Source organism: Ochotona princeps, chromosome 20 (genome assembly GCF_030435755.1).
Source record: "Ochotona princeps isolate mOchPri1 chromosome 20, mOchPri1.hap1, whole genome shotgun sequence".
NCBI classification, from domain to species: Eukaryota; Metazoa; Chordata; class Mammalia; order Lagomorpha; family Ochotonidae; genus Ochotona; species Ochotona princeps.
In genome coordinates, this window is record NC_080851.1 from 24,400,631 (window position 1) to 24,423,417 (window position 22,787).

General features: G+C 56.3%; 1 protein-coding gene and 1 long non-coding RNA gene across 2 annotated transcripts; one reads left to right on the top strand and one right to left on the bottom strand.

Annotated features, from left to right (window-relative positions):
* Window positions 1–878: 878 nt before the first annotated feature.
* On the top strand, window positions 879–7,143 carry LOC131482752 (uncharacterized). Its single transcript, XR_009247263.1, has 3 exons — window positions 879–989; window positions 6,128–6,282; window positions 7,008–7,143. It is a non-coding gene; the product is annotated as an uncharacterized LOC131482752 (long non-coding RNA).
* A 7,048-nt stretch (window positions 7,144–14,191) lies between these two features.
* On the bottom strand, window positions 14,192–22,559 carry GHRHR (growth hormone releasing hormone receptor). Its single transcript, XM_004582395.4, has 13 exons — window positions 22,512–22,559; window positions 21,292–21,394; window positions 21,065–21,172; window positions 20,503–20,600; window positions 19,089–19,186; window positions 18,238–18,370; window positions 17,652–17,805; window positions 17,411–17,471; window positions 16,916–16,985; window positions 16,342–16,433; window positions 15,624–15,753; window positions 15,153–15,194; window positions 14,192–14,690 (listed from the first exon to the last, which is right to left on the bottom strand). Exons 1-13 carry the CDS (start codon window positions 22,557–22,559, stop codon window positions 14,580–14,582), a joined length of 1,248 nt encoding a protein of 415 aa, XP_004582452.2. The 3' UTR covers window positions 14,192–14,579.
* Window positions 22,560–22,787: the final 228 nt, after the last annotated feature.

The following is a 22,787-nucleotide window of genomic DNA, read 5'->3' on the forward strand; positions in this document are numbered from 1 at the left end:
TTTCTGCCGACTCCAGGTAGGGAGAAAGCACATCTGTTTCTGTAGTGTCCCTGAGGATGTCAGCAAGTGCTCCATCTCCAAGCCTGGTCCCCCGTAAGTGACAGCGATATGTCTGTTTCGCTCCTGTGATCTCGAAAGTAAATACAACTTAACAAGGAGACACAGATTTCCTTTCAAGACCACCCTGTCCAGTTTACATGAAGGACTCCGCTACTCCACTTGCTGCAGTTTAAATGCTAAGCCATGGGAAATGACAAACCAGGATTCTGACCCTGATGGTGTGTTTGCCTTTCCTGGTTTGGGTCTCTAGGTAAACACAGGGTATGCCATGATGACCCCTGGAGGAGATCATGGAAGGTGTCTTTAATGACAGGCAGTGGCTGCCTTGTCATTCCAGAGGTTGAAAGTTCAAGACCAAGGTGACCTGCAGGGTTACTTCTTCTTAGGCAACGCCCTTCAGAGTGGCAGGCATGGTGTGCCAAGCTGCCCAGGGACTCTTCTCATACAGATGCCATTCAGAGCCCACCTGGGCGAGCTCCTTCTAATCCAGCCATCGCTTGATCCAAAGTCTTGTGTTCATCATGCTCTAAGATGGTTAAGCCGTAGGAAGCTAAACGCATAACAGATTCCAAGTTTTAAAGATTCATTTCTTTGTCCAAAAGGCAGAGAGCTAGATAAAGAGAGAAAGGGAAAGAGAGATTCTATCTGCTGGTTTACATTCCACATGGCAACACCTTGGGTTGGGCCAGGCAGAAGCCAGGAGCCTGGAATTCTGTCTTGGTTTCCCCTGTGGGTGGCAGGTGTAAAAGTTCTTGGTCCATCCCCCTGCTACCTTCACAGGTACACAAGCAGAGAGCTGAATGGGAAGTAGAGCAGGCAGGACTTGGCTCCAGTGCTCCCAAGTGAGGTACTAGTGCTGTGGATAGCTTACTCTGCCACGACACCAGCCATATACTTCTCATTCTTAAGTTGTGATCACAGCAGCTGGGGTAAGAGTAAGTTTCTACTCATCACATCCTAAGTCTTGTCGAACTAGACCACAACCACCCTGCCCGAGAACAGAGGCAAGTGCATTCATTAAAGCAGTCCGGAGACCATGCTCTGCGGTTCAGTCTACAACTCGATGACTGTACCTGGGGCTTGAAACCACATGCAGAGGGAGTGGTTGCATCATTTGCTTCTTGGAAAGTATGCTGGATCAGAAATGGATTAGGCAGTGCTGGGTAATTCAGGGGAGATGGCAAGATTTTTCAAACAGTTACCAAAAGCCATGGTAACTGACCCATTGGCCCTGTGCAAAGGTCATCCCAGGATTGGTGTGTGCGGCAGGCTGCCCGGACTCCACCGAAAGCACCCAGACTCAGTGCTAATCCTCTTGGATTTCCACTCCCTCTTCCACCTGCTGCATCACACCCCAGTTCGGTGGGTCCTTTCAGTCCTGCCTTGGAATCCTCTGAGTCCCAGGCAGTAATCACCTCCTCCATAGCCCCTATTCTCCCACTGTCTTTAGCTCTACCCTGCTCCCTACCCTCCCCCCCACACACACCCCTGTGCTCAACCTAGGCTTCCTGTGGGAGAGCTGTCTTCCAGCCAGGCCAGCCCTACAGAGGATGCATGCAGGGCAGGCTCAGGGACCCTCACAGAGTTAGGAGGGCAGAAAGCAGAGGATAGAAGAGAAGCAAGAGTCTGGGGAGGGGCCTGGTTGCTGGCTCTGGAAACTTGTTCCAGAGGCCTCCTGCTGGGTCTACTGCTGCTCTTCCTCATCCCCACCCCTGCCCCACTGAGCCCTGACCCTGGGCCTGTTGGGTGGAAACGGACGGCTAGCAGCTGCTCCAGATGTTCCCAAACTGCGTCAGCTTCCAGTGTCCTGGAGAGGGGTAGAGGGAGGGCAGCTCTGTGACTTGCTGGGGCAGGAGAGCCAGGATTTAATGGGGTGAATGGAGAAAGGTCTGAGCCAGGTTGGCACAAAGGCATGCTCCTGGATTTGCATTTGTGCAGCTTGGTGCCCAAGATATGGAACCCCAGAGAATCCATCAAAGTTGTGGAGTAAACACATAAAGAAATGAATGACCAGGATGAGCAGCCCTGTCTGGGGCCCAGGTGTGCCATGAAGGGATCCTGGGGTGAGTCATCTAAAAGTAGACAAAGGGGGACAAGCAAAGCCCCCGCTAGAGAAGCAGAGGACTTGACCCTGGAGACCTGGGTGCAGGGATCAGGAGAGCAGAAACTTGAAAACCAAGAGCAAGCACAGGCTGGGAATAAGAATCTGGTCACTGGAGCTTAGCTGGATGCTGGGCATCCAGGACCTGGGCACTCCCAGCTCCACTCCCCTAGCTGCAGCAGGCAGAGGTGGGACCTTGGAACCCACAACAGCCCCTCTAGATGCATTTTCCTGTGCCTCATTAGGGGGTGTCCCCAAGGGTGGCTGCGGTCTTTGCAGGACTGCGCATCCACAGAGAGAGCATGGGGTGGGGCCAGGCAGCCCTCCGCTTGGGCCAAGGCATGCGTGTAAACTCACCAGTGGGAACAGGCTCTGCCTTGACTCCCACGCCTCCACCCAGCCCCCACAGTCCCCAGCTCTGAGCTCCCTGGCCCCAGCCATGCTGGCGGAAGGGTTGAAGGATTAGCAGGGTCAGGGCCAGGGAAGCCTCAGAGGCAACCCTTGGAGGCCACACCCTGGGGCTCCACAGAGCTGGGCTGTCCAAGGGCCTGGGGTTGGAAGATGGGGAGCCCTATGTTGCTCTCAGCTCCTGCTCAATCACCTCGTATTGTCTGCAAAGTCCCAGGCAAGTCCCTGCCCTTGTCCCGGTGTCCTTATGTTTCTGAGGATTCTGAAGGAAGAAAGAGATGGGGAGGATGAAACTGGTCAAGATGAGCAGTGATGTCTGGAAAACGAGCTTCCTGATTTCTGCTAGCCCTTCCAGTGCCTTGGAGAGTGGCGAGAATGGAAACCAGCACACATGCGTGCCCAGGAGGCCACCCTGGACTGGCAGGATGGGGGCACCCACAGTGCCCACATCCCCTCTCCCCTATGTTGTCCTCCCTGCCCCACTGCCTGCTTACCCTTCCATTGCCCTAGAGGACTACAAATCATGAGCCTCAAGTGGGAAAAGCAACCAGCCCAAAGAACTGCCAGACCGGGTCTAGATTCCAGTAGGTGTGCTGCTGGCATGGCTGGGCCTGGCTCAGGGTGGGGAAAAGGGGTGGCTGGGCGTGAGTCCATCACGTGGGGACCATCCTTTCCCGGTCCCTAAAGGGCCTGGCATGGGTGCCGAGAGCAAAGCAGAGGCATACCAGGAAGATCCCTGGGCGTGCTGTTGGTTTCCGGGAATTCGCCAGAGAAGCGTCAGAGAGCTCATGGGAGAGACTGGAATCCTCCGCCTCTCTACAGCTGTTCTAATCCAATTCCACTTACGCTGGTGTGTTTTTTTTTTTTCTCTTCATTTTTCATACAACCTTCACACACAGGGATGATAGCCCCCAGCATATCTCTCTCTCTCTCTCTCTCTCTCCAGTACTTTGTGCCCACAGCCTGCTGGGCACAGTTGAACAGTTAGCACAGATTAGCCCTGGGAAGCTTATACTCTGATGGGAAAGGGTGCACTACATGGCACTCTCACAGTGTGGTGGGAGTGAGTGGCATGGGCAAAATGTGAAGATGTGCAAAGGATGTTGGATGTGCAGGAGGCAGCAGAGGTGGGGTGGGTTGGGGTAGGGAGGAAGCCTCACCCAGGTGAAGGAATGAGCTTGACAGTAGCCTGGGAAGTGATGTGTTAAGGCCCTGAGGCTGGGATGGCCAGGAAGAGGCCATTATGGCTGGAACCAAGTGAGTTGAAGAAAGAAGGTGAGGCCACTCGGAAGGGAGCAGGGGCTACTAGAGGGCCTAACAGAGTTACATTTATTTTGAGTCATAGTTGCTCATTGTTTGTTTACTTGGGAAGCGAGGTACAATGGACTCAGAAGTTGATGGGCCACAGGCTCTTTTTGTGGCTTCAGCCCTGGCTAGAACCTAGGTCCAGTGAACGCCAAACTGCCAACCCACTCTGGACGCTGTGGCCTCTGAGAAGGGAAAAGCCACAGAAAATAGGGCCTGGGGGCTTTGAAGGCTGCGCCCAGGGCCAGTGCTTTGTGGCAGGGGAGGCCAGGGGGAGAGGGTAATAGCGACCAAGAGGCAGGTGCTGCTGGCCCTGAGCCATGCTGGGAAGGAGTGAGGGTCTCCCTGGGTGAATCCGTATCTGTATCTGTATCGGCAAGCCCGTGGCCATGAGGAAACCTGATGGGGTGGAGTGGGGGAAGGGAAATGGAGAAGGGCTGTCCTTGGCTGAGCCCTGAGCAGCCCCTCGATTGCTCAACAGGCGGGCTGTAAAACGGCCAGCTCCCTTCCGGCCCACAGCCCCAGCTAAGCCTCCGGGTCACAACAGCAAGAAGCTGTTTTCAATTAGACTCCCAAAGGCTAAGGGCCTCGGAGAGGAGCTTGCAGGAACCACCAGCAGGGTGTAGCAAAGAGGAGGGGAGGCGATCAGGGAGGGCCAGGCACACAAACAAACCCCGTCACACACAAACCCCATCGTTGCCTTCCTGGTGCTCAGGACTAGGAGGCAGAGCTACAGGCAGGTGGAGAGGACCTGGCAGAGCCTGGCTCAGGGTGGCAGAAAGGAGGTGGCTGGGGCTGAGTACATCTCATGGCAACCATCCTTTCCCGGTCCCTGAAGGGCCTGGCATGGGTGCTTATGTCCATTGACCTTCTGTGCCCCGCTGCCCAGGGGCCACTCAAGCCATGAGCACTGCACTGGACATACCTAGGCAGAGACCAGAGGACTGCTTGCCAGGCAACCCACATGGTGCAGAGGGGCAGGACCGAGGAACTTGGGGACCCAAAAGAGGCAAAGTAGGGACTGAGCCTGGAGCTGTGCCCCTGACCTCCCAGCTGGGCAGTTACGCACAAATCAACTGAGCTCTCAGCTTCCTCGCAAAATGTGGACCGACGATGACGACGTCATCTGTAAAACATATAAAATCTGTAAATACTAAAAGGTACTGGGTGTCATCATCATTCTTACATTACTCACACTTTTGTTTATTTTAAAGGCAGCGAGAGAAATGCTACCATTCACCAGTTCACTCCCAACGTGCCCAGAAGCATGGAACTCAACCCAGGTCACCCGCATGAGGGCAGGGTATAATTACTGCCGTCACCTGCTGTATCCCAGGGCTTGTATTAGCAGGAAGCTGGAGTCTGAACCTGAGCTGAGATTCACCTCCAGGCACTAGGATGGGGTGTGAGGTCCCACGCAGCATCTCAAAACTCTTGTCAAATATCCACTCCCAGGATCAAGTTTATTGCCCAGTAGCAGGCAATTACAGCAGGCTGTGTGCCTAGCAACGGCACATGGGGCATGAGGTTGAACTTTCTCCCTCGTCAGCCCCTATGCCTGTGAGCTAATGGGGTGGGGAGAAGTACAGACACATGTCAGTCCCCGACTCCCTCCAGCCACACCCCTTCCGGAGTCCCTTCAGACCTCAGGCATCCCTTAGGAGTTGCCACCTGCTCGCTGACCCCAGGGAACAGGAACCTGTTTCTCAGGCTCAAAGTGGGGACCCTGAAGTACCACAGAGTTCTGGTGACCATCCTCATGGGGAGGCTCAGGCCCAACCCTAGTGCACTTTCATGCTGCTGCCCACTCGCCAGGTCAGGCTGGCACTGTGGCAGGGTCTATGCTGGGGAGTAGACATGGGGTTGGGGCACTGCTTCCTCCCAGGAGTGAGCTGTGGGTTCCCACACAAATGTGCTAAGGCCATGCGACAGGGGCTTCCCCCAAAGACAAACACTAAAACTTAAGAGTCAGGCTTAGTGGTTCAAGTACCTGGGTTCAAGTCCCGGTGCTGGCTTCTAACTTGAATGGTTTCCTGTTAACGGATCCTAGGAGGTAGCTCTGGCATTTGGAGTAGTTGGGTGCCAGCCTGGCGTTGGTGAGCATTTGAAGAATAAATCAGTGAATGGTGGTGTCCTCTCACTCACTGATAGGTCAGCTTGATAGAGGTGATACAGATGACTGACAAAGAAGTAGATAAAAAGTTTAAACAGAATCAAGGCTCTCTTAAGACCCCTGTCTGCTCAGTTCCACAGGTTCCACTACTGGCTCCTGCCCCGTAGGCCTTGGGGTCAAACAGCCTGCATTCCCCCTGGCTCTGCTCTGTGCATGAACTGAACACATCACTTCCCCGCGGAGCATACAATCCTCTTGGCAGGACAAGAAGGGCCCCACCTGTCCTGCAGAGCTGGTAAGAGGAAAGAATAGGAGAGAACATAGAAATGAGCCAGCAGGCACCAGGCACTGCACAGGTCCTTGGCAAACTGGAGGATGTCCCCTTCTTCCTCCCACCCCCCCGCAACACCCTCCATGGCCTCCCAGGCCAGTCCTTGTTCCCATCACCCCCAGCAGTCCCAGCTCCCAGCTGGGCCTCCTCCCCAGGCCTCTTGCAGGCATTCGGCTCTGTAAACAGGTCTTACGGCAGCAGCAGCAGCCTTAATTTTAGTTCTGGGCTCGGTAATTTCCCATGATTACAGGCCCTGTCAGTACAGCGAGCTCTCCAGCTGCTTGTGAGCCAGCAGGCCTCGGTGGAGCAGGGCTCGGGCATGTGCCTGCACACGTGCCTGCACACTCAGGGACACATGCACATCAGCTCCCAGCACAGGGTCTGGACCTCACTCAGCCAGGCTCCGTCACACTGGCCAGTCCCCTGTCAGCCCCATGAGCCAGAGTTTTCCCAGCCACACTTGCACACGCAAGCCTCCATGGCAGGTGACAGGTCTGATAGCCGGGGGGTGGAGAGAGGACAGTAGTTTGGAAGCTGCAAGACAAGGATGTCTACTGTCCCTACTCTCCTTCTGGAACCTTCCTTCACCGTTACCTCTGGCTCCCAAGGGAGAGACACCAGAAGAAATGACCCTCCCTTCGTCTTTGAGGACCCCTTAGCGCTATGTGTGCATGTCTGGCTCTGTTCAGATGCAGAGGAGGACAGCAAGGAACAAGATGGGAGGAGCAGCCGTAAACTCAGAACACAGATGCCATGTGCGATCGCAGCACGTCACAGCAGAGCCCTTGTCTGAGACTTCTCCTGCTTTCTGGTCTGCAAGTTGGGGCTCACCCCTCCTGCAGCACCCACACGAGTGGTCCCATGTACACACGTGCAGCGGGCGTCTGGGGGTCGCCCTGCTGCCAGCACACGGAGAATACGCTTTCCCCCACCCTGCTCTGTTATGGACAGTGAGCGAGCTGTCTGTTCCATGCAGCTTTTTGGCTTTCGTGGTTTCCTTCTTTCAAATGGGCCCCAAACAGAGGAGACAGAAGAAACACAGCTGCTCAGCTAAGGACAAGGAGGCTGTGACGTCCCCTGCATGGCAGGCGGAGGTGCCAAGCCAGCGTGGTGCCAATGCTACCTCTTGAGTTCAGTGCTAGCAAAGCAATCATCAATAGATGTGAAATAAAGGGTCCATACATGGAGTACACAGAGACACACCTAACAGGAGGCTCTGCACTGGGGTAGGTGACACAAATGCGGCCACAGGCTCAGGGGTCCCTCCCCCCACATTTCCACAGGGAGCAATGGTTCCACAACTGCCGCCTCCGCATTCACGGGGGGAGCTGATGGGGTGCAGCTGCGGCCCGCAGCAAGTCGACGGGAACTTCCGCTGTGTGCCATGAAGAAGACAATACAGGAATGTGATCATGGACCAGCTCCTATTGGGAAGCAGCCACTGTGCTGGCATGCCCAGGCTACATGGGGAAAGGCAGCCATGACAGGTGCTGGGGCAGAGGATTGCAAGGGACAGTTCCAGGGAGCAGGCAGCCACAGCAGAGCACAGGGGTGAGAAGAGTGGGATGGATGGGGGTTGGTCTCAGATATACATAGCAGAAGAGTGAGTTGTGAGATGTATCCTGAAGGACCAATCGGGCACTGGGAGGCCCAGTGAGAGGGGAGTGGGCTCACTTTGGGCTTGTGGCACTGGCAGTGGGGGAGGAAAGGAATGGAGGCCCTGAGGCTGCTGCACGTCCCTGCAGATAGAGGGGCTGCTGCCAGGCATCACTAGAAACTGCAGAGGAGCTAGCTGAAGGCCCTGCCAAGTTAGACACAGGCTGGACACAGCTGGACACAGCTGGACACAGGCTGTGAGGCTGGGGTGGGGTACCTTTCTATGGGGGCTTTCTTGGACCTTGGCACAGCTTCCTGCTAACCTCCCCTCTGCACCCCACCCCCGTATCTTCCCAGACTCTTCCTGAGCCCAGGATGGCACAGAGCAAACCTGCAGAAACTTCTGCATACACGGATATGCTATTTTTGAAAGGTCTAATTCGATCAAACAGGTCATGTGCTCCAGTCTCCTCTGGCCTTTTGCATGCTCTAGTCCACACCCACTGTTTACACCGGGGGCACCTGCCTGCCTGCCTGCCAACCTCTGCCATTTGAGGCCCCATGACCCTGCGGGCCTGGATCCCACCTGCTGCTGTTCCCTGCCCCTTACACCTGTCAGAGCTTCTGTCTGCTGTTCCTCACTGTACTCTCTAGAAACCCAGGGTGCTCAGAGTGGGGTGCTGGGCATCAGAAGACTGAAGCCCATCCCTGCAGGACCAGGGTGGAGGGCTCAGGCTGTACCCAACTAGGGCAATGATTGAGTAAGCGGACTGTGGACAGCAGCAGGGCTTGGTCTGGGCAAGGTGAGGACACAGGCCAGAATGGGTGGGGCCAGCTGACATACTGGGGTTTGCTGCCTGAGCAGGCAGGGCCAGCCCCTTCAACCCCTTTGTCCTACAACCCCACAGTCCCCTGATGTTCAGGAGATGCCTCTAAGGCAGCCCTGTGCCCGGGAGAGACCAGAGCTACGCCATGCCAGTGCTAGCACAGCAGCACCGTGGGCCAGATCGGTGCCATGGCAATGCCACCATGGCAGCCTTTCCCAGCCTGTAACCATGGGAATGTGAGCAGGGTTGCAGGAAGGAGGGAGGCAAAGAGGGAGTGAGGGAGGGGGAGAGGTGCCTTGCCTGCTCTCACAATCCCTGGAGGGAAGCCGGAGCCCAGGAGAGTTGGTGCACCTGGGTCAACACCTGCCATCTCCCCGGGAGTTCAAGGTCACACAGCCCCCTCCCAAACACAGTAGCATCTGGGAAGGTGCATCCTTACTGGAATAACCCTGAGAGGAAGACGCAGGAGAAGAGATGCAGGGGCTTGGGGCGGGACGGTCCTGGGCCTCCTGGGGAACAGGCGAACCACCTGAAATCCTTCACCATGTGGGCATAGCTTGATGCAATCAGAATACTCCCATCCCATACCCACCCCTGCACCCCCACTGTGCAGATCAGGGGTTCTCCAGGGGCAGTGCCCCCGTGAGAGCTACTGATGCAGATATTGCCTAGGAAGACATTAGCTCGGTCACGTGGGACCCACTCGTGAACTTAGGAGGACCCAGCTATCAACAGAGTGGACATCCAGGAGTCCAGAGGCGCAGGTGTGCCAAGGGCAGAACAACAAGGCTGCGGGGCACGGAAAGCTCAAATCCAGCACTCCTTCGAGTATGTACTTGTCGGAGGTTCCCAGGAGTGGATTAGTGCCCACCCATACTGGGCAGGGGGGATCCACTCAGTCCAGCAGCTGTAGTAGTCCACTACACAGCCGGGAGAAGCTATTCAGGGATGTTCATTTCAGCTTCTGGCTTGGAGGTCCACTGTCAAACTTTTTGGGGCTCTGGGCTGGGGGCCCTGGGATCTGGTGGAGTGTATGCAGGATGGTCACAGACAAGCCAGAAATCAGAGAACTTGGGGAGTGCACACTGCTTGTGCAGCCAATCCTGTGTCTCCGGTCAAGGACCTCATGTGACCCATGGACCCTCCATCCAGCACCCCAGAATCGGATCTGACACCACCCTCCCTCTAAACCTCGCTCCTCAAGCTCACATTAGCTAATTTCTTTACGTCCTGCCCAGTGGATGGTGGAAGTGGCCACCATGCAACCTAGAGGGTTCTAAAGTCTAGTCCCCCATCCATCCCTAAGCCCTCCAGCCTTCCTCCAGGAAGCCTTCCCTGACTGCTTCTGCCCTCCATCCCTACCCCTACTCTGTCCTCTGAACTCCACTGTCTCAGAAGTCAGCCCCATACACCTTGCTCACTCCAGGTTCAGGTGCTCCCTGGGTATCTGCCCAGAACCCTTGACTATCCCCCAACACCCCTTCCCACTCTAATCTTCCCTCCACCACCCACAGCAGGAAGTGAGTGGAGCTCCTCCTTCCCTTTAGAGAACTCTGTGCTGCGGACCCAAGGGGCCATCTGGAAGCAGACGCTGGCATGGACGGTGGGAAGCCCTGCTCTCCCAGGCACATGCACTCCAGGTCAGATGGGTGCAGAGGCTCCACAGGCACTGTGTCTCGTGTCTGTTCCTCCTCACTTTCTTCTCGTCTGCTTCTGACCCCGGGACTGGGTCTGGTCCTCATCCTTCTCCTGTTTCAGGACTCTCCCACTCCGGCTCTGCTGGCCAGACCAGCAGCGCCTCCCTCCACCAAGAGCCCAGCCCCAGGTCAAGCCCCAGTCCTGAATCCACCTGCAGCGTCCACTTTCCCAGGGCACAGGCTTCCCCGCCAGAGTCCTTGGCCGCAGTTACTCTGCCACCTGGTGGCTGCGGAGAAGATTGCTCTCCTCAACCCCCATCACCACCTGCCATCATTTTAGCCTCTCAGATGTCTCTTGCTCATACAGAACAGCTATGGCCTGGAGAGAGGACCCACACTGCTGCCTCAGTGCACAACCGCAGCGTAAAAGAGTCGAAAGGAGAGGCGGGAACTCAAGGGTCCAAGAGGGAGGCGGACAGCCAAAGAGAAAATGCCAGGAGTGGGGCGGAGCATCCACTACTGCTAACACTGTAAACTAACCGCAAATACCACCAGCAGCTAAACTCAGTGGCCACTAACCACTCACTAATGGTAAATCCACTGCCCGCATGGACAACTAACTCTAACTGAAAATGTTAGCCAATAGCATCCACACTAACAAAGCTAGAGGCTGAAGTCCTCACCTTACACACACCAGGATCCCACATGGGCACCGTTTCTAATCCTGGCGGCCCCACTTCCCAACCAGCTCCCTGCTTGTGGCCTGGGAAAGCAGTGGAGGACAGCCCAAAACCTTGGGACCCTGCACCCACGAAGAGGCTTCGGGCTCCTGGTTTTGTATCGGCTCAGTTCCAGCCATTGCATCCTCTCGGGGAACGAACCATTGGATGGAAGATCTTTCTCCCTGTCTCTCCTCTCTGTATATCTGACTTTCCAATAAAAACAAAATAAATCTTTCTTTTTAAGCTGAATGAAACACCAAGATACACACACACATAGACACCAGTGTGCTAGCACCACTACTAATACACTGCAGACATAGGTTAGAATTCAGAGAGACAAAGACGTTTCAATGACAATAATCGTGTGGTAGAACCGTTACACGCTGAACGAGAATACACAAGATTGGATTTTGGGAGGCTGTTTGCCAAGTGGCAGCTTGCCCCACCTGGCCTTAGAGTTGACTCACACGTTCTCTTTCTTAAACCTAGAGGTTGTACACAGACAGAAGTCACAGACTATTCACCCTTGAGATGTGGGACTCCGTGGCTTCCACATCATCAGAGTACTGGCAGTTATCATCATGACCTGATTCCAGAAATTTTTGACACCATTCCCTTTAATACTGTGTGCAATAGCAGTCGCTCACCCACCCCCGCCTCCAGGCCCCAGTGATCCCTGACCCTGTCTCCTTGGAGTCCCCTGTTTCTGATACTTTGCACCAATGGGATCATGCAATGGGTGGCCTTTTGTGATTTTGACTGGTAAAGCTTTTCATGTTTCATTGTATGAGTATCTATCTGGCTATACCTTATTATGAAATAGCACTCTGTTGAATGCACCTGCCACATTTGGTTCATCCCTTTAAGCACTGATGGAGGCTCAGGCACTTCTACTTCTTGACACTCCTGGGAATAAGGATGCTATGGACATCCATACACAGGAGTCAGTATCAAGCTGCACACACCCTGGGGTGGATTTGCTGAGTAACTTGACTCTGGACTTTGGAGGAACTGTCAAGCTTTTTACCAAGCTGCTACTCCCTCTGTGTTCTCACCACTCTGTCTCCAATTTCCCCACATCCTTGCCAGCGCGTGTGAATGTCCACTTCCTCCAACTGTGAATCCACACGCCTGTGAGACGGTCTCTCCTTGTAGTTTTGATTCGCACTAACAACTAATGACGTTGAACATCTTTCCATGTGTTCATTGGTCACATGTGTGTATCATGTATGTTGTTCTTAGGCATAAAAAAACAAGGTGCAAACTTATAAATAGAGTGTGGTTCAGGATATTTCAAAAATGTTGAGAAAAAGAATCAGGAAACACACAACTTATCACTGATTAAGTCTTTTTAAAAATATTTATTTTTATTGGAAAGGCAGATTTACAGAAATTTAGACAGAGAGAGAGAGAGAGAGAGGTCTTCTATCCACTGTCACTCCCCCAAATGGCCACAACAGCCAGAGCTGAGCTGATCTGAAACCAGGAGCCAGGAGTTTCTTCCGGGTCTCCCACATGGGTACAGGGTCCCAAGGTTCCTGGGCCATTCTCTACTGCTTGCTCAGGCCATCAGCTGGGAGCTAGATGGGAAGTGGAGCAGTCAGGACACAGATTGGCACCCATATGGGACGCCAGTGCTCACAGATAGAGGATTAGCCTGTTGAGCCACCATGCCGACCCCTTCACTAATAGGTCTTTAGGGAATGAAATAATGGCTGACTTTTTAACAATCTATTTACTTATTTGAAAGGCAGAGTAGCAGAGATACAGACAGATCTTCTGACTGCTGACTCACTTCCCAAATGGCTGCAGCAGCCAGGGCTAGAGCCAGGCTGAAGTCAAGAGCCAGGAGGACTCTAACTGAGTCTCCCACATAGGTGGCAAGAACCCAACTTCGTGAGCCATCAGGAACTGCCTCCCAGGTGCACTAGTGGGAGGAGCCAGGATTTCCATATGGGATGCCGGCATCCAAAGCAGTGGCTTAACTCACTACATCCTGTGGCCTGCCCGTTTTGTCAGTCTCTTCCATATCTATAAAGTGAATGAAGTTTACAGCTGAACCAGGAGGAAGAGCTGTATCGGCACAGGGGAACTTCAAGCCAGGCCCACCCTCTGACATCCATCTGACCAAGAAGGTGACAGACAGCTGCACCTTCTTGTGTGCCCTTTCGGCAGGGCCTTCACGACTGTCAGGGGCTGCATGCCCTTCTACCCTTTCCATCAGGTGCACACCTGTGCCCTGGCCCCCACACAGGATTCCTGGTCCTCCTGTTTGCAGTGTAAAATTAAGGAAATCTGACCCAGGCAGGCTGTGGAAGAGAACTTAGAGACTGAGTGCTAAAGGGAGGGTTCCCACTCTTGGAAACAGGGGACCAGGAGGAAAACAGCCAGGGTCAGAACAAGGCAAGTGCACCCAGCCAGCATCCCAAAGGGCAGAGGATGCAGGAGGGCAAATGGTGGGAAAGGTGGCCGCAGTGACAGAAGGCTTCCTGGAGGCAGGGGCATTGAGTTGAGTCGCACAGGCCAGGTCTGGGGTAGATAGACCAAGAAGAGGAGAGATCTCACATGTGGAGCGCTTTCTGCCTAAATTCTATCCTGAGATCTCTTCCCTACCCCTCAGTTAACAGGCAGGTCCCCATGGACGGTGCCCTGTGCATCTCACTCTTCAACCCTGCCAGGAGGATGGGTGAAGGGGTTGGAGGTGTGGCCATGGTATGTTAGGGGCCCTCACTTGGGGTGGGGAGTAGCAAGGCTGGGGTACAGGAGGAAGAGTGAGTCCTAGAGTTGGAGCAGCTCCACTTCAGATGGCTCAGAGCACAGGGCTCCTGTCCATTGGCCCCCAGGAAAATACACACTGGAACAACAATGCAACAGGGCTGCTGCCCACAGACAAATCACTTCTTGGCCCCGGGAGAATGCTGGCAGAGTGTGGCCACACACACTGGAGAAGAAATTCGGAGACCGGATTGGACAAAATGCACACACTGCCAGAACAGGAGCAGAGTGGCCAGGGATGAGCAAGGATGCGGGACACAAACAGGTGATGGCGACGCAATGGGAACCGCAGCTATGAGTTCCAAGTCAACTCCAATGGTGGAGATGCTTCCGTGGGGATGAGATGGGGGCACAGTCACTCGCCCTCACCTGCCATGTGCTCGCTGACAAGTTCTTTGGCTCCTCCAGGCCTCATTGTCCAGGAGAAGGAGCCAGCAAAGGAGGGGGAAGGGGCTCCAGAAAGAGACAGTAGAGGAAGGGAGAGCCCTGCCCAGGGCTGGGCAGCAGCTGGGAGGGAAGCCAGTTCCAGAGGCTCCCATGGGTCTCTTTCTTCCCAGGAAAGCGGGGTTGGGGGGCACTCTAGCTGCCCGAGGGCAGGTGCGGTTGCGGGCTGCATGCTGTGGGTGATTCTGTGATATGGCAGTTGTATGTTGCCATTGCATCTTGTGGAGGTTGCATGTGGTGGGCAGCCTAGCATACAGCTGTCAGCACCTTTGTCCCTGCGGGGAAGGCACTGACCACCTAGCATGTGTCCTCCGGGCTGGCAGAAGCTCAGGATCATGGCCGTGCCATTTCCGGGAGATCTCAGTCCTCACCTGCCGGTGGGGGGGAAGGAAAGAAAGTTAGCAAGGTGTTGCTACCACTCTGCTACTTGGTGCCAGCAAGCCTAAAGGTACAGGGAGGGGCTGTGCCAGCACAACAGACACGGAGCAAGGATGGCCGGGGTGGCCACTGCTGAGCACTGCCCCCCTTCTGTGCACATCTCTCCCAACTTCCTTCAGTTCCCGTCTTTCCCAGTAGCACTGTGTCCTCTGAAAGTGTCTTAGGGACACTTTCCAGAGCTCCTGGCCAGATGCCACCTCAGCTCTTTCGCCAATGATTCTGGCCACCCCCTCTGTCCTTGATGCATTCAGGTTCATTTTGATCCAGGAGCTCAGGACCAACACCCACAAAGGAGCCCAAAAGGCAAGATGGCCTGAGATGGGATTTGCAGGGCCTGGGCAAGGAAAGCGGAGGCAAGAGTTGATGAGGAAGGGGTGGGCAGAAAGATCACGCACCTCTTGGTTGAGGAAGCAATAAAGGATGGCAACGATGAAACCCTATGGGTCAAGAGGAAGGGCCCCATCACAACACTGGCCTGGCCTCAGTGAGTCCTACACCTTGTCCCACTCACCCCAGGTGTGGAGAGGGCAGGAGTCTGTGCCAAGGGAACTTGGAGGCAATCGCCAGGACTATGTGCCAAGCATGTGTCCCAGGCAAACTGTCCAAGTCAACCTGCTGAGGCTACACTCTCGTCCCCACTCCCACACTTGATTTCCTCTTCCCCCTTCAAGGGTCCCTGGCCTGGCACAAAATAGATGTTCGGTAACAGATCGAACTGAGGCTAGGAGAGGGATAACAGGTGGACGGTGGGATACTTGAATGAACAATAACCTTACCCCACCCCAAAGTCAGCCCAGGCCCCGGGATGGGAGCCCCTCCCTCCTGCCCACGGATGCTCAGGTGTGGGGATGGGGGAGAGGCCTCACCTGGAAGGAGCCCAGGCCCAGCTCCAGGGGCAGACGGATGCCCAGGCCTGTGTGGTCAGGCAGGAAGTTGAAGATGATATAATGAATTCCAAACAGTGGAATGAGAAGGAGTGTGGACTTGGAGAGACGCCTACAAGAGAGGCAGAGCCAGCCCCCGAGGCTGGTGGAAGCCCCCAGGAGCAGCCTGCCCCCACTCACTCTCCACCTGCTCCTCACATCCACTCCACTCCGCACAGCCCACCTGGGCTTCCTACCTGCAGGGCCCTGAACCCCGCGGTGCCCTCTCCAAATGTTGCTATCTCCTTTTTTCTGCCCAAATCGCATTCAAAGACCACTTCCTTCCAGAAGTCTCCCCTGGTCACCCTCACCCCACTCCCATCTAGGAAGACTCTCCTTCCCCCAGTCACCATAGACATGGATCCCAGCACCCATCCAAGGTGAGGCCTGGTAAGAGGCCATGGGGAGTGCCCATCCTTCCCGTGTTGTGGCCTTCTGGAGAGCAGGGCCAGATGCATCCTCTCATTGGGAGTGCAGAGGGGACCAACTGACACAGAGCTATGGCGAATCTCTTCCCTGTGGGTCTCCAACATACACATGTATGCACAAACTCCCGCATATCTATGTACACGTATGCACCAGCACATGCACATAGTACACACACATGTCTGTGCGCTCCCCCACATACATGCAGGCACACACCCATGCACACTCACGGTACCAATACTGAGCCTGGGTGTGGAGGCTGCCCTGAGTCAGCTCCAGTTTCCTCAGCAGGATGCGGATGATATTGAGAAAAAGCCCAAAGTTCACCTGGATGTAAGGTGGGAGGGAGCAGAAAGTGAAGGACAAGGCTAAGGAGAGGCCCTGGTGACCAGGGGTGGAGCTGAGAGTAGGAACCCCCAAGTTCCTGAACCACCTGGATGGGCAGCAAACAGACGTGCAGACCAGCAGAGCACCGTGCCAAGGACCCCAGAGGTCCCCACACAGACCCAGGAAGGTGGGGCAGGGCTCGGGATCCCTTCCCTGTGCAGAACCAAGAGCAACAGGGGCTGAGCCAGACCCTGTCCCTGCCCACGGCCACCTCCCAGATGCCTTGGCTTGTTTTGTGCACCTGCCGTGTACAAGTCTTCTAGGAGAGAGCCTGCCCTTCCCATCCAGCCACTCACTGCCGGGTGGATGATGGACAATCAGCACTCCCAACACTCAGTGTTCTGGCAGCAGGTTTCCAGCACCCACGGACACCACCCCTGGCTTTGACGGTAGATGCTAAATAATCCCAGTCAGGAACTGACCCCAACAGAGAGGACGATGGGCCCTTTGATGATCCACCAGTAGGGGGAGCTGTCGTCCAGGTCCCAGCACCTACAAAAAAGGCAGAAGCTGTTGACCAGCAGGCGAGCAATGGGGTTGGGTGACAAGAATGCAGTCCTTGCCTGCCATGACCCCTGCACTTGCCCCACTACCTGCACCTCACACCCCCACGGGCTGCACACCAGCTCCCAGCCCACCACTCCCTCCACAGTCTTCTCGCCCCACTTCCAAACTGGGTTTACCCAAGGTTGAACTTCTTTGCAATAGCTCAGTTGGTAGCCTCTTCCTCCAGGAAGTCCACCCTGAGACTCCAGCCCCTTCTCTTGCCCTCCCATGCTGTGCTGTCCACAGGCTGGTTCCTCACCCCACCCTCCACGCTGCTTCCTACCCAGCCTGGCAAGCACCAGACAGGTGCTGCGCCTCCCATAGCCCAAATGGCCCACTGTGGGTGTGATGAGGTGGCCACTTAGACTTACGCGGCATCCTCGAAGGCCAGCTTGCAGCCCACCCACGTGCCAATACACAGCAGGGGCAGCCCTGTGGGGCGGAGGGAAGACTTCAGAAGGGTCCAAGACCCACACTACTACGAGCCCCTCCCCTCTGCGGACCACAGGGGGCCTCCTTCAGGGAGATGACCAGAACTGGGGCACCCCCAGGCCCCCACCTCCCCACTCGTGCCCCCAACCCTGCCTTGCCCCAACAGGCTTCTGTGCTTACCCCAGCCAGCCAGAACCAGCCACCAGAAAGCCTTCCTGGAGCCGGGTGAGGGGGAGGCGAGGAGGCAACTCAAGTAGACGGCTTCCACCAACAGCCAGCTGAAGTTGGTCAAGGTGGCGAAATGGGAGGTGGCCACGGCCACCTTGCACAGAACCTGGGAGCAGGGGCTTGGGTGCATAAGTGCTGACCCTCCACTGGACATATCCTCCCCATCTCCCCATCGTGACTTCCACTCCTAGCTCCAAAGCCACCTCCTCCCTGAAGTCCTCTCTGATTTCCTCCCAGCTCTTCCTTCACCTGGTGGTCCCACAGGCTTTCCAGAAGGATTCAGCTCTACTCAGCCCTGGAGGGTTGTGCTTGGGGGTGGTGGGAAGTGAGACAAGTGGCTGGGCACAGTGAAAGGTGGTATGGTTGAACGTGGAGATGGAGGGTGCAACATAGAAAAGGTGTGGTTGACACCATGGTCCAGGAAGGCAGAAGAAGGGAAGGGGGGGTGCTTTCCTGCTCTATGATTGGCCACAAAGGAGTGAGGGCCACGCCCACAGGATCGCCTGTCCACCCCTCGTCCCTGCTCCAGAGCCAGCACCGTGGAGAAGCTACAGTGATCAGTCCCGTCGCCAGAGAACAGCATGGCGTCCTTCAGCAGCACAGCTCCCGCCTTGAGGATGAAGGTGGCAAACAGCTGCGTGTGGATGTAGTTCCGGGGGCAGTGCAGCCTCCTGCAGGGGCAGGTGTGCGTGTGAGGAACAGAAGGCCAGGTGGGTGGGGTCTGGCTGGGCCTTGGGGTGAGCAGTGCAATGGAAGCTAATGCTACTGAGCTGAACTTGACGCTTCAATGTTAGCCCTGCTGCAGTACAGCCCTCTAGGCTAACATTGCCCACAGCTGCCCCAGGGCTCACTGTCAGGAGAGGAATAGAGGGAAAGCCTGGAGCCTGAATTCAGGGAGCTCCCCGTTTGGGGACACAGAGCAGCAAGGGCAGGTGCTGCCCGTGGGCACCCCGAGGGAAGGGTACAAGCAAGTTCTAGGGCCGCACTGCTCATACAAAGAGCAAACTTGGGAGACACACCCCAGAGCATCCCTGTGGTCCCCAGAGGGCACAGCCAGGCATCCGAGGAAGAAGGTCAGAGAGGCTCTCACCCATGGGACCCAGTAGGACTTGGGCCCTGGGGGGCGAGCGGGGAGCTGGGCCTCTGAAGGCTGCAGAGATAACAGGGGATCCCCAGCTGGCGTTGCAGTTGCAACCAAAACCGCAGAGATAAAGGGGCTACTGCAGCAGCAGAGTGAGCCCCACCTGGACAAATGCGGAAGTATGTAGGGGTGGGTCTGCGTAGGTGGGAGGGTGCCAGGGCCTGGGACCCTCCTGACCGCCCAGACTTACAACTCCAGGCACTAGGGAGCCAGAGAGGGCTGCAGAACAGGAGCTGAAGATGACCCACCTGAAAGAGAGTAGGATGGCCATGGCCACGGCCAGGGCCACACTGGAGAGGCTGTGGCCAACGGTGTAGACAGTCTTCATGGTGGAGAAGTAAGTGTTCTGGGGAGTACAGAGAAGGAGGACGGCTCAGCCGCCGGCCCTGGGGAGAGGCAGGCCCGCCAACCAGCAGGTGCAGCTGTGAGGCCCCCTCTGGCTTCCCTGTCGGTGCAGAGGGCTGTGTCAGGGCTGCGGGAGCTCCCTGTGTGCACCGAGGCATTGGCCCTCAGCAACCACCCAGTCTCCCACTCGAGCTGCTGGCAAGGGAGAGTGGGGACAGGGACAGGTCAGGGAGGGGGGCCGCTTGAGGTTGTGGCACTTCCCTGGGGAATGACAAGAGCCCAAGAGGAAATGGGGCTGTTTATTGACATCCAGCTTGCTCACCAGCTCGGGAACACAATGTTCCCATAGGAAGGGGACAGCCACCAGCAGGCTGGGACAACACTTCCCAGACCCACGTGTCTGGATCGATCAGGCCAGTCTGCTCCGCAGAGACGGAGCTGGAGAGGGTGGGGGCGGGCAGGCAACTAAAGGGAGCAGGACCAAGGTCTGGTCCCACCCCAGCCCTCCTGTGGGTCACAGCACTCACTGGTGCCCTGCAGCTCATTCTTGTTATCTGAGAAGTGGGCACATTCATGTTTTACCGTTCAGGGCTTGGAGGGGAACAGAGAATTAGAATGATGGCTGAGGAGGGACCTTGCCAAAATCCCAGCTGCACATACAGGAGGGAACTGTGCTGGCTGAGGTGAGGGGGCCTTGACCACACTTCTCTCCTCAGCCCATACCACAGCTGTGCAACCTGCTCTGTAGACCAAGGACCAAGAACCCAAGAAGCGAGGAGCTTGCCTCAGGCTTCCCGCAGCCCTGGCTTTGCCTAAAGCTCCACACCTTGGAGGTGCTATTTGTCAAGGAGACAGGAGAAGCTCCCCCCTCCAAGTAAAGGGGCCCTGCGCAGTAGCCTGGCAGTTGAAGTCCTCGCCTTACACGTGCCAAGATCCCATATGGGCGCCTGTTCTAATCACGGTGGCCCTGCTTCCCATCCAGCTCCCTGCTTGTGGTCTGGGAAAGCAGTCGAGGATAGCCCAAAGCCTTGGGACCCTGCACCCGTGTTGGAGACCCAGAGGAGACTCCTGGCTTCAGATCGACGCAGCTCCGGCCGTCACAACCGCTTGGGAAGTGAATCATCGGTTAGAAGATCTTCCTCTCTGTCTCTCCTCCTCTTTGTATATCTGACTTTCCAATAAAAATAAAATAAATCTTTTAAAGGGGGGTTAGGCAAAGAACTAGCAAAAGACCTGTACTCTTGACACAGTCCCGCCCTCTGCTGGCCAAATGCTATAATGACTATGCAAATACTCCAGCGTGCAGTAGCCTCCTACCTCCTCCATCAGCAGCTCCAGGGGCACCGGACAAGCCACGAGGTAAGGCGGGAAGGGCTCGGACCAACCCGTGACCGTGCAGTCCCGCTGTACAACCCCTGCAAGGCAAGCAACAGTCTCCGTAACAGCTCAGTCCCAATCCCAGGCAGGGCTGAGAGAGCCAGGGACCAACAGGTACACCTTCTTCCAGGGGCCGGGTCCTGGGACAAACTCTGGTCTTAAAAGCACCATCAGTGAAACAGAAAAACCCCAAGTTGGACCTCCACCATGCTAGGGGCAGCAGGGAAGAGAGGAGACCTGCTCTGTGCCCCCAAGGGATGGTCCACCCTGCACAGACGAGGCTGAGCAGTGGGCTTCTCGTCCCAGCCTCTCTTGTACTGGGCAGCCACACACTGGAAGCATCCATGACCACCCCCGGGGACCACGGCCCACTGTGTTAGCACTCTCTAGGCCACACAGGAGCAGGGCAATCCAGTACCCAAACCCAGGTCTGCCTGTCCCCAGAGCCAGCCACGTGTTCCACGGCATCTCACCTGTCCCCCACACCCTCAGAGCCCCTCACCTGGTACTGAGCTGAAGTGAGAGAAGAACTCTGGGCAGGGGAGGGTGACCCACTCGCCGGAGCCCATCGCGGGCCAACACAACAGCCCATCCCAGATCTGCGGACAGCCTAGACAGAGAGCTGTGAGTGGAGACACCCGCCCACCTTGTGGTGGAGGCCACAAGGCTGGGGCGGGGAGGAGTTGGGGGTCCTCAAGGCCACCACCGCCCACCCAAGCCCTCCCATACCCAGGGTGGCGTTAGGTGTCTCCCCTGCTGCGTGGAGACAGGTGTTCTCGTCCTCTTGTAACTTGGTGATGAAGTTACACTCGGGGTGCATCTGGCCCAACACCTGACAGGAAGAGTGTACAGGGTGAGCCCCGCCTGTGGGGGTCCCCTGCTGGGGTCTCTGCACGTCCCAGTGACATGAGGGTACCCACAAAGCTGACTCATGGGCCTTTCTGGTGCTGATGCTAAACCCCGGCTGACTCAAGCTGCTCTCAGGAGTGTTTGAAGGACATCGGGGAGGTGGATGGATGAAAGGCAGGATCAGGCAGAGGTCTGTGCTTGAGCTGCCAGGTTGGGGACCACAGATAGCGAGTGACCACGGGGTGGGGAGCAGGGATGCAGGGACCTCACAGCAGGCTGAGGAGGCCAGGAGAGAACCTGAAGGCCCAGCCCAGAAGGTGGGGTCACCCCCACTAACTCGCCCCGATAGGGAGGGAGTCATTCAGGTCTCCAGCTGCTTTTGTCCCCAATCCAGCCTGGGCTTCGTCTGCTGCCTTCCCCTGGGAGCCCTGGGCGGCAGGTGTCACTTTCTATGCCATGGGTGCCCAGACCTAGCGCTCAGCCTTGTCCCCTAGGGCTCAGAGCCCATGGGTGACAAAACAGAATCCCCTTTCTACCCCCATGCATGGTGGGGTAGGGAGAAAGGTAGCTGAGCTCTTCTGGGGCCGGCCTCAGATCCATCTTACTCAGCCAAGCCCCAGCCCTGCTGTCCCTGTCTCTTCCATGATGCTGCGGAGCCCTGTCCCTCCCAGGCTCCCACACTGTCACCATAGGATTCAAGTATAGGTCAGGGAGTCTGAGAGATGGGCAGGGGAGAGATCTGGAGAACTTCCTGGAGGAATGGATAGGGACACAGAGCTCAGGGAAGCAGCAGGCTCACGGAGGGGCAGAGGACCTGACCTTGCAGCTTGTGGGGACAGACTGGGTCCCTGCAGGCCCCAGAGGGCACAGCCAGATGCCAAAGAGGGCACTTTCATAATCAAAATTGAGTCAGGGACAGCTGCCTGGGGGAGAAGTGTTGGGCTGGGAGGGTAGCAGGAAGCCAGACGCCCCAACCTGTCCCCCTTTCTGGGGAGGCATTGGACACTGCCCACCCTACACTGTGGGGACACCGAATGCTCTGTATCTCCCCTATTTGAAGTCCAGCAGGTGCTGCGGGTGAGTCTGACCCGTCTACTCACAGCAGGTAGCAAGCCCAACAGGCAGGCTTTCCACACCCAGGCGTCCATGGCAGGGGGACGGCAGGTGTAGGGTCCCTCGATCAGCCTCCGGTGCTCTGGGTCCCACCTTCCTTCCCTCTGTCCACTCGGCTGGTGCTGCCACCCAAGTGCCCTCTGCCCACCCTTCCCAGGAGACTGCTTGCATAGGCAGGAGCCTGCGCAGGGCACACAAACAGGTGAATATTCACGGCCATGGCAGCACACAGTGCCCCTGTGAACTCTGTGTTCCTAGCAGGG

Coding starts and splice junctions, on each gene's coding strand:
- GHRHR (XM_004582395.4), bottom strand. CDS start 22,559: ATGGACGCCTGGGTGTGGAAAGCCTGCCTGTTGGGCTTGCTACCTGCT. Junction 17,472..17,651: donor GCTGGTTCTGGCTGGCTGGG/GTAAGCACAGAA, acceptor TCCGCCCCACAG/GGCTGCCCCTGCTGTGTATT. Junction 16,986..17,410: donor CTGGCCTTCGAGGATGCCGC/GTAAGTCTAAGT, acceptor CCTTTTTTGTAG/GTGCTGGGACCTGGACGACA.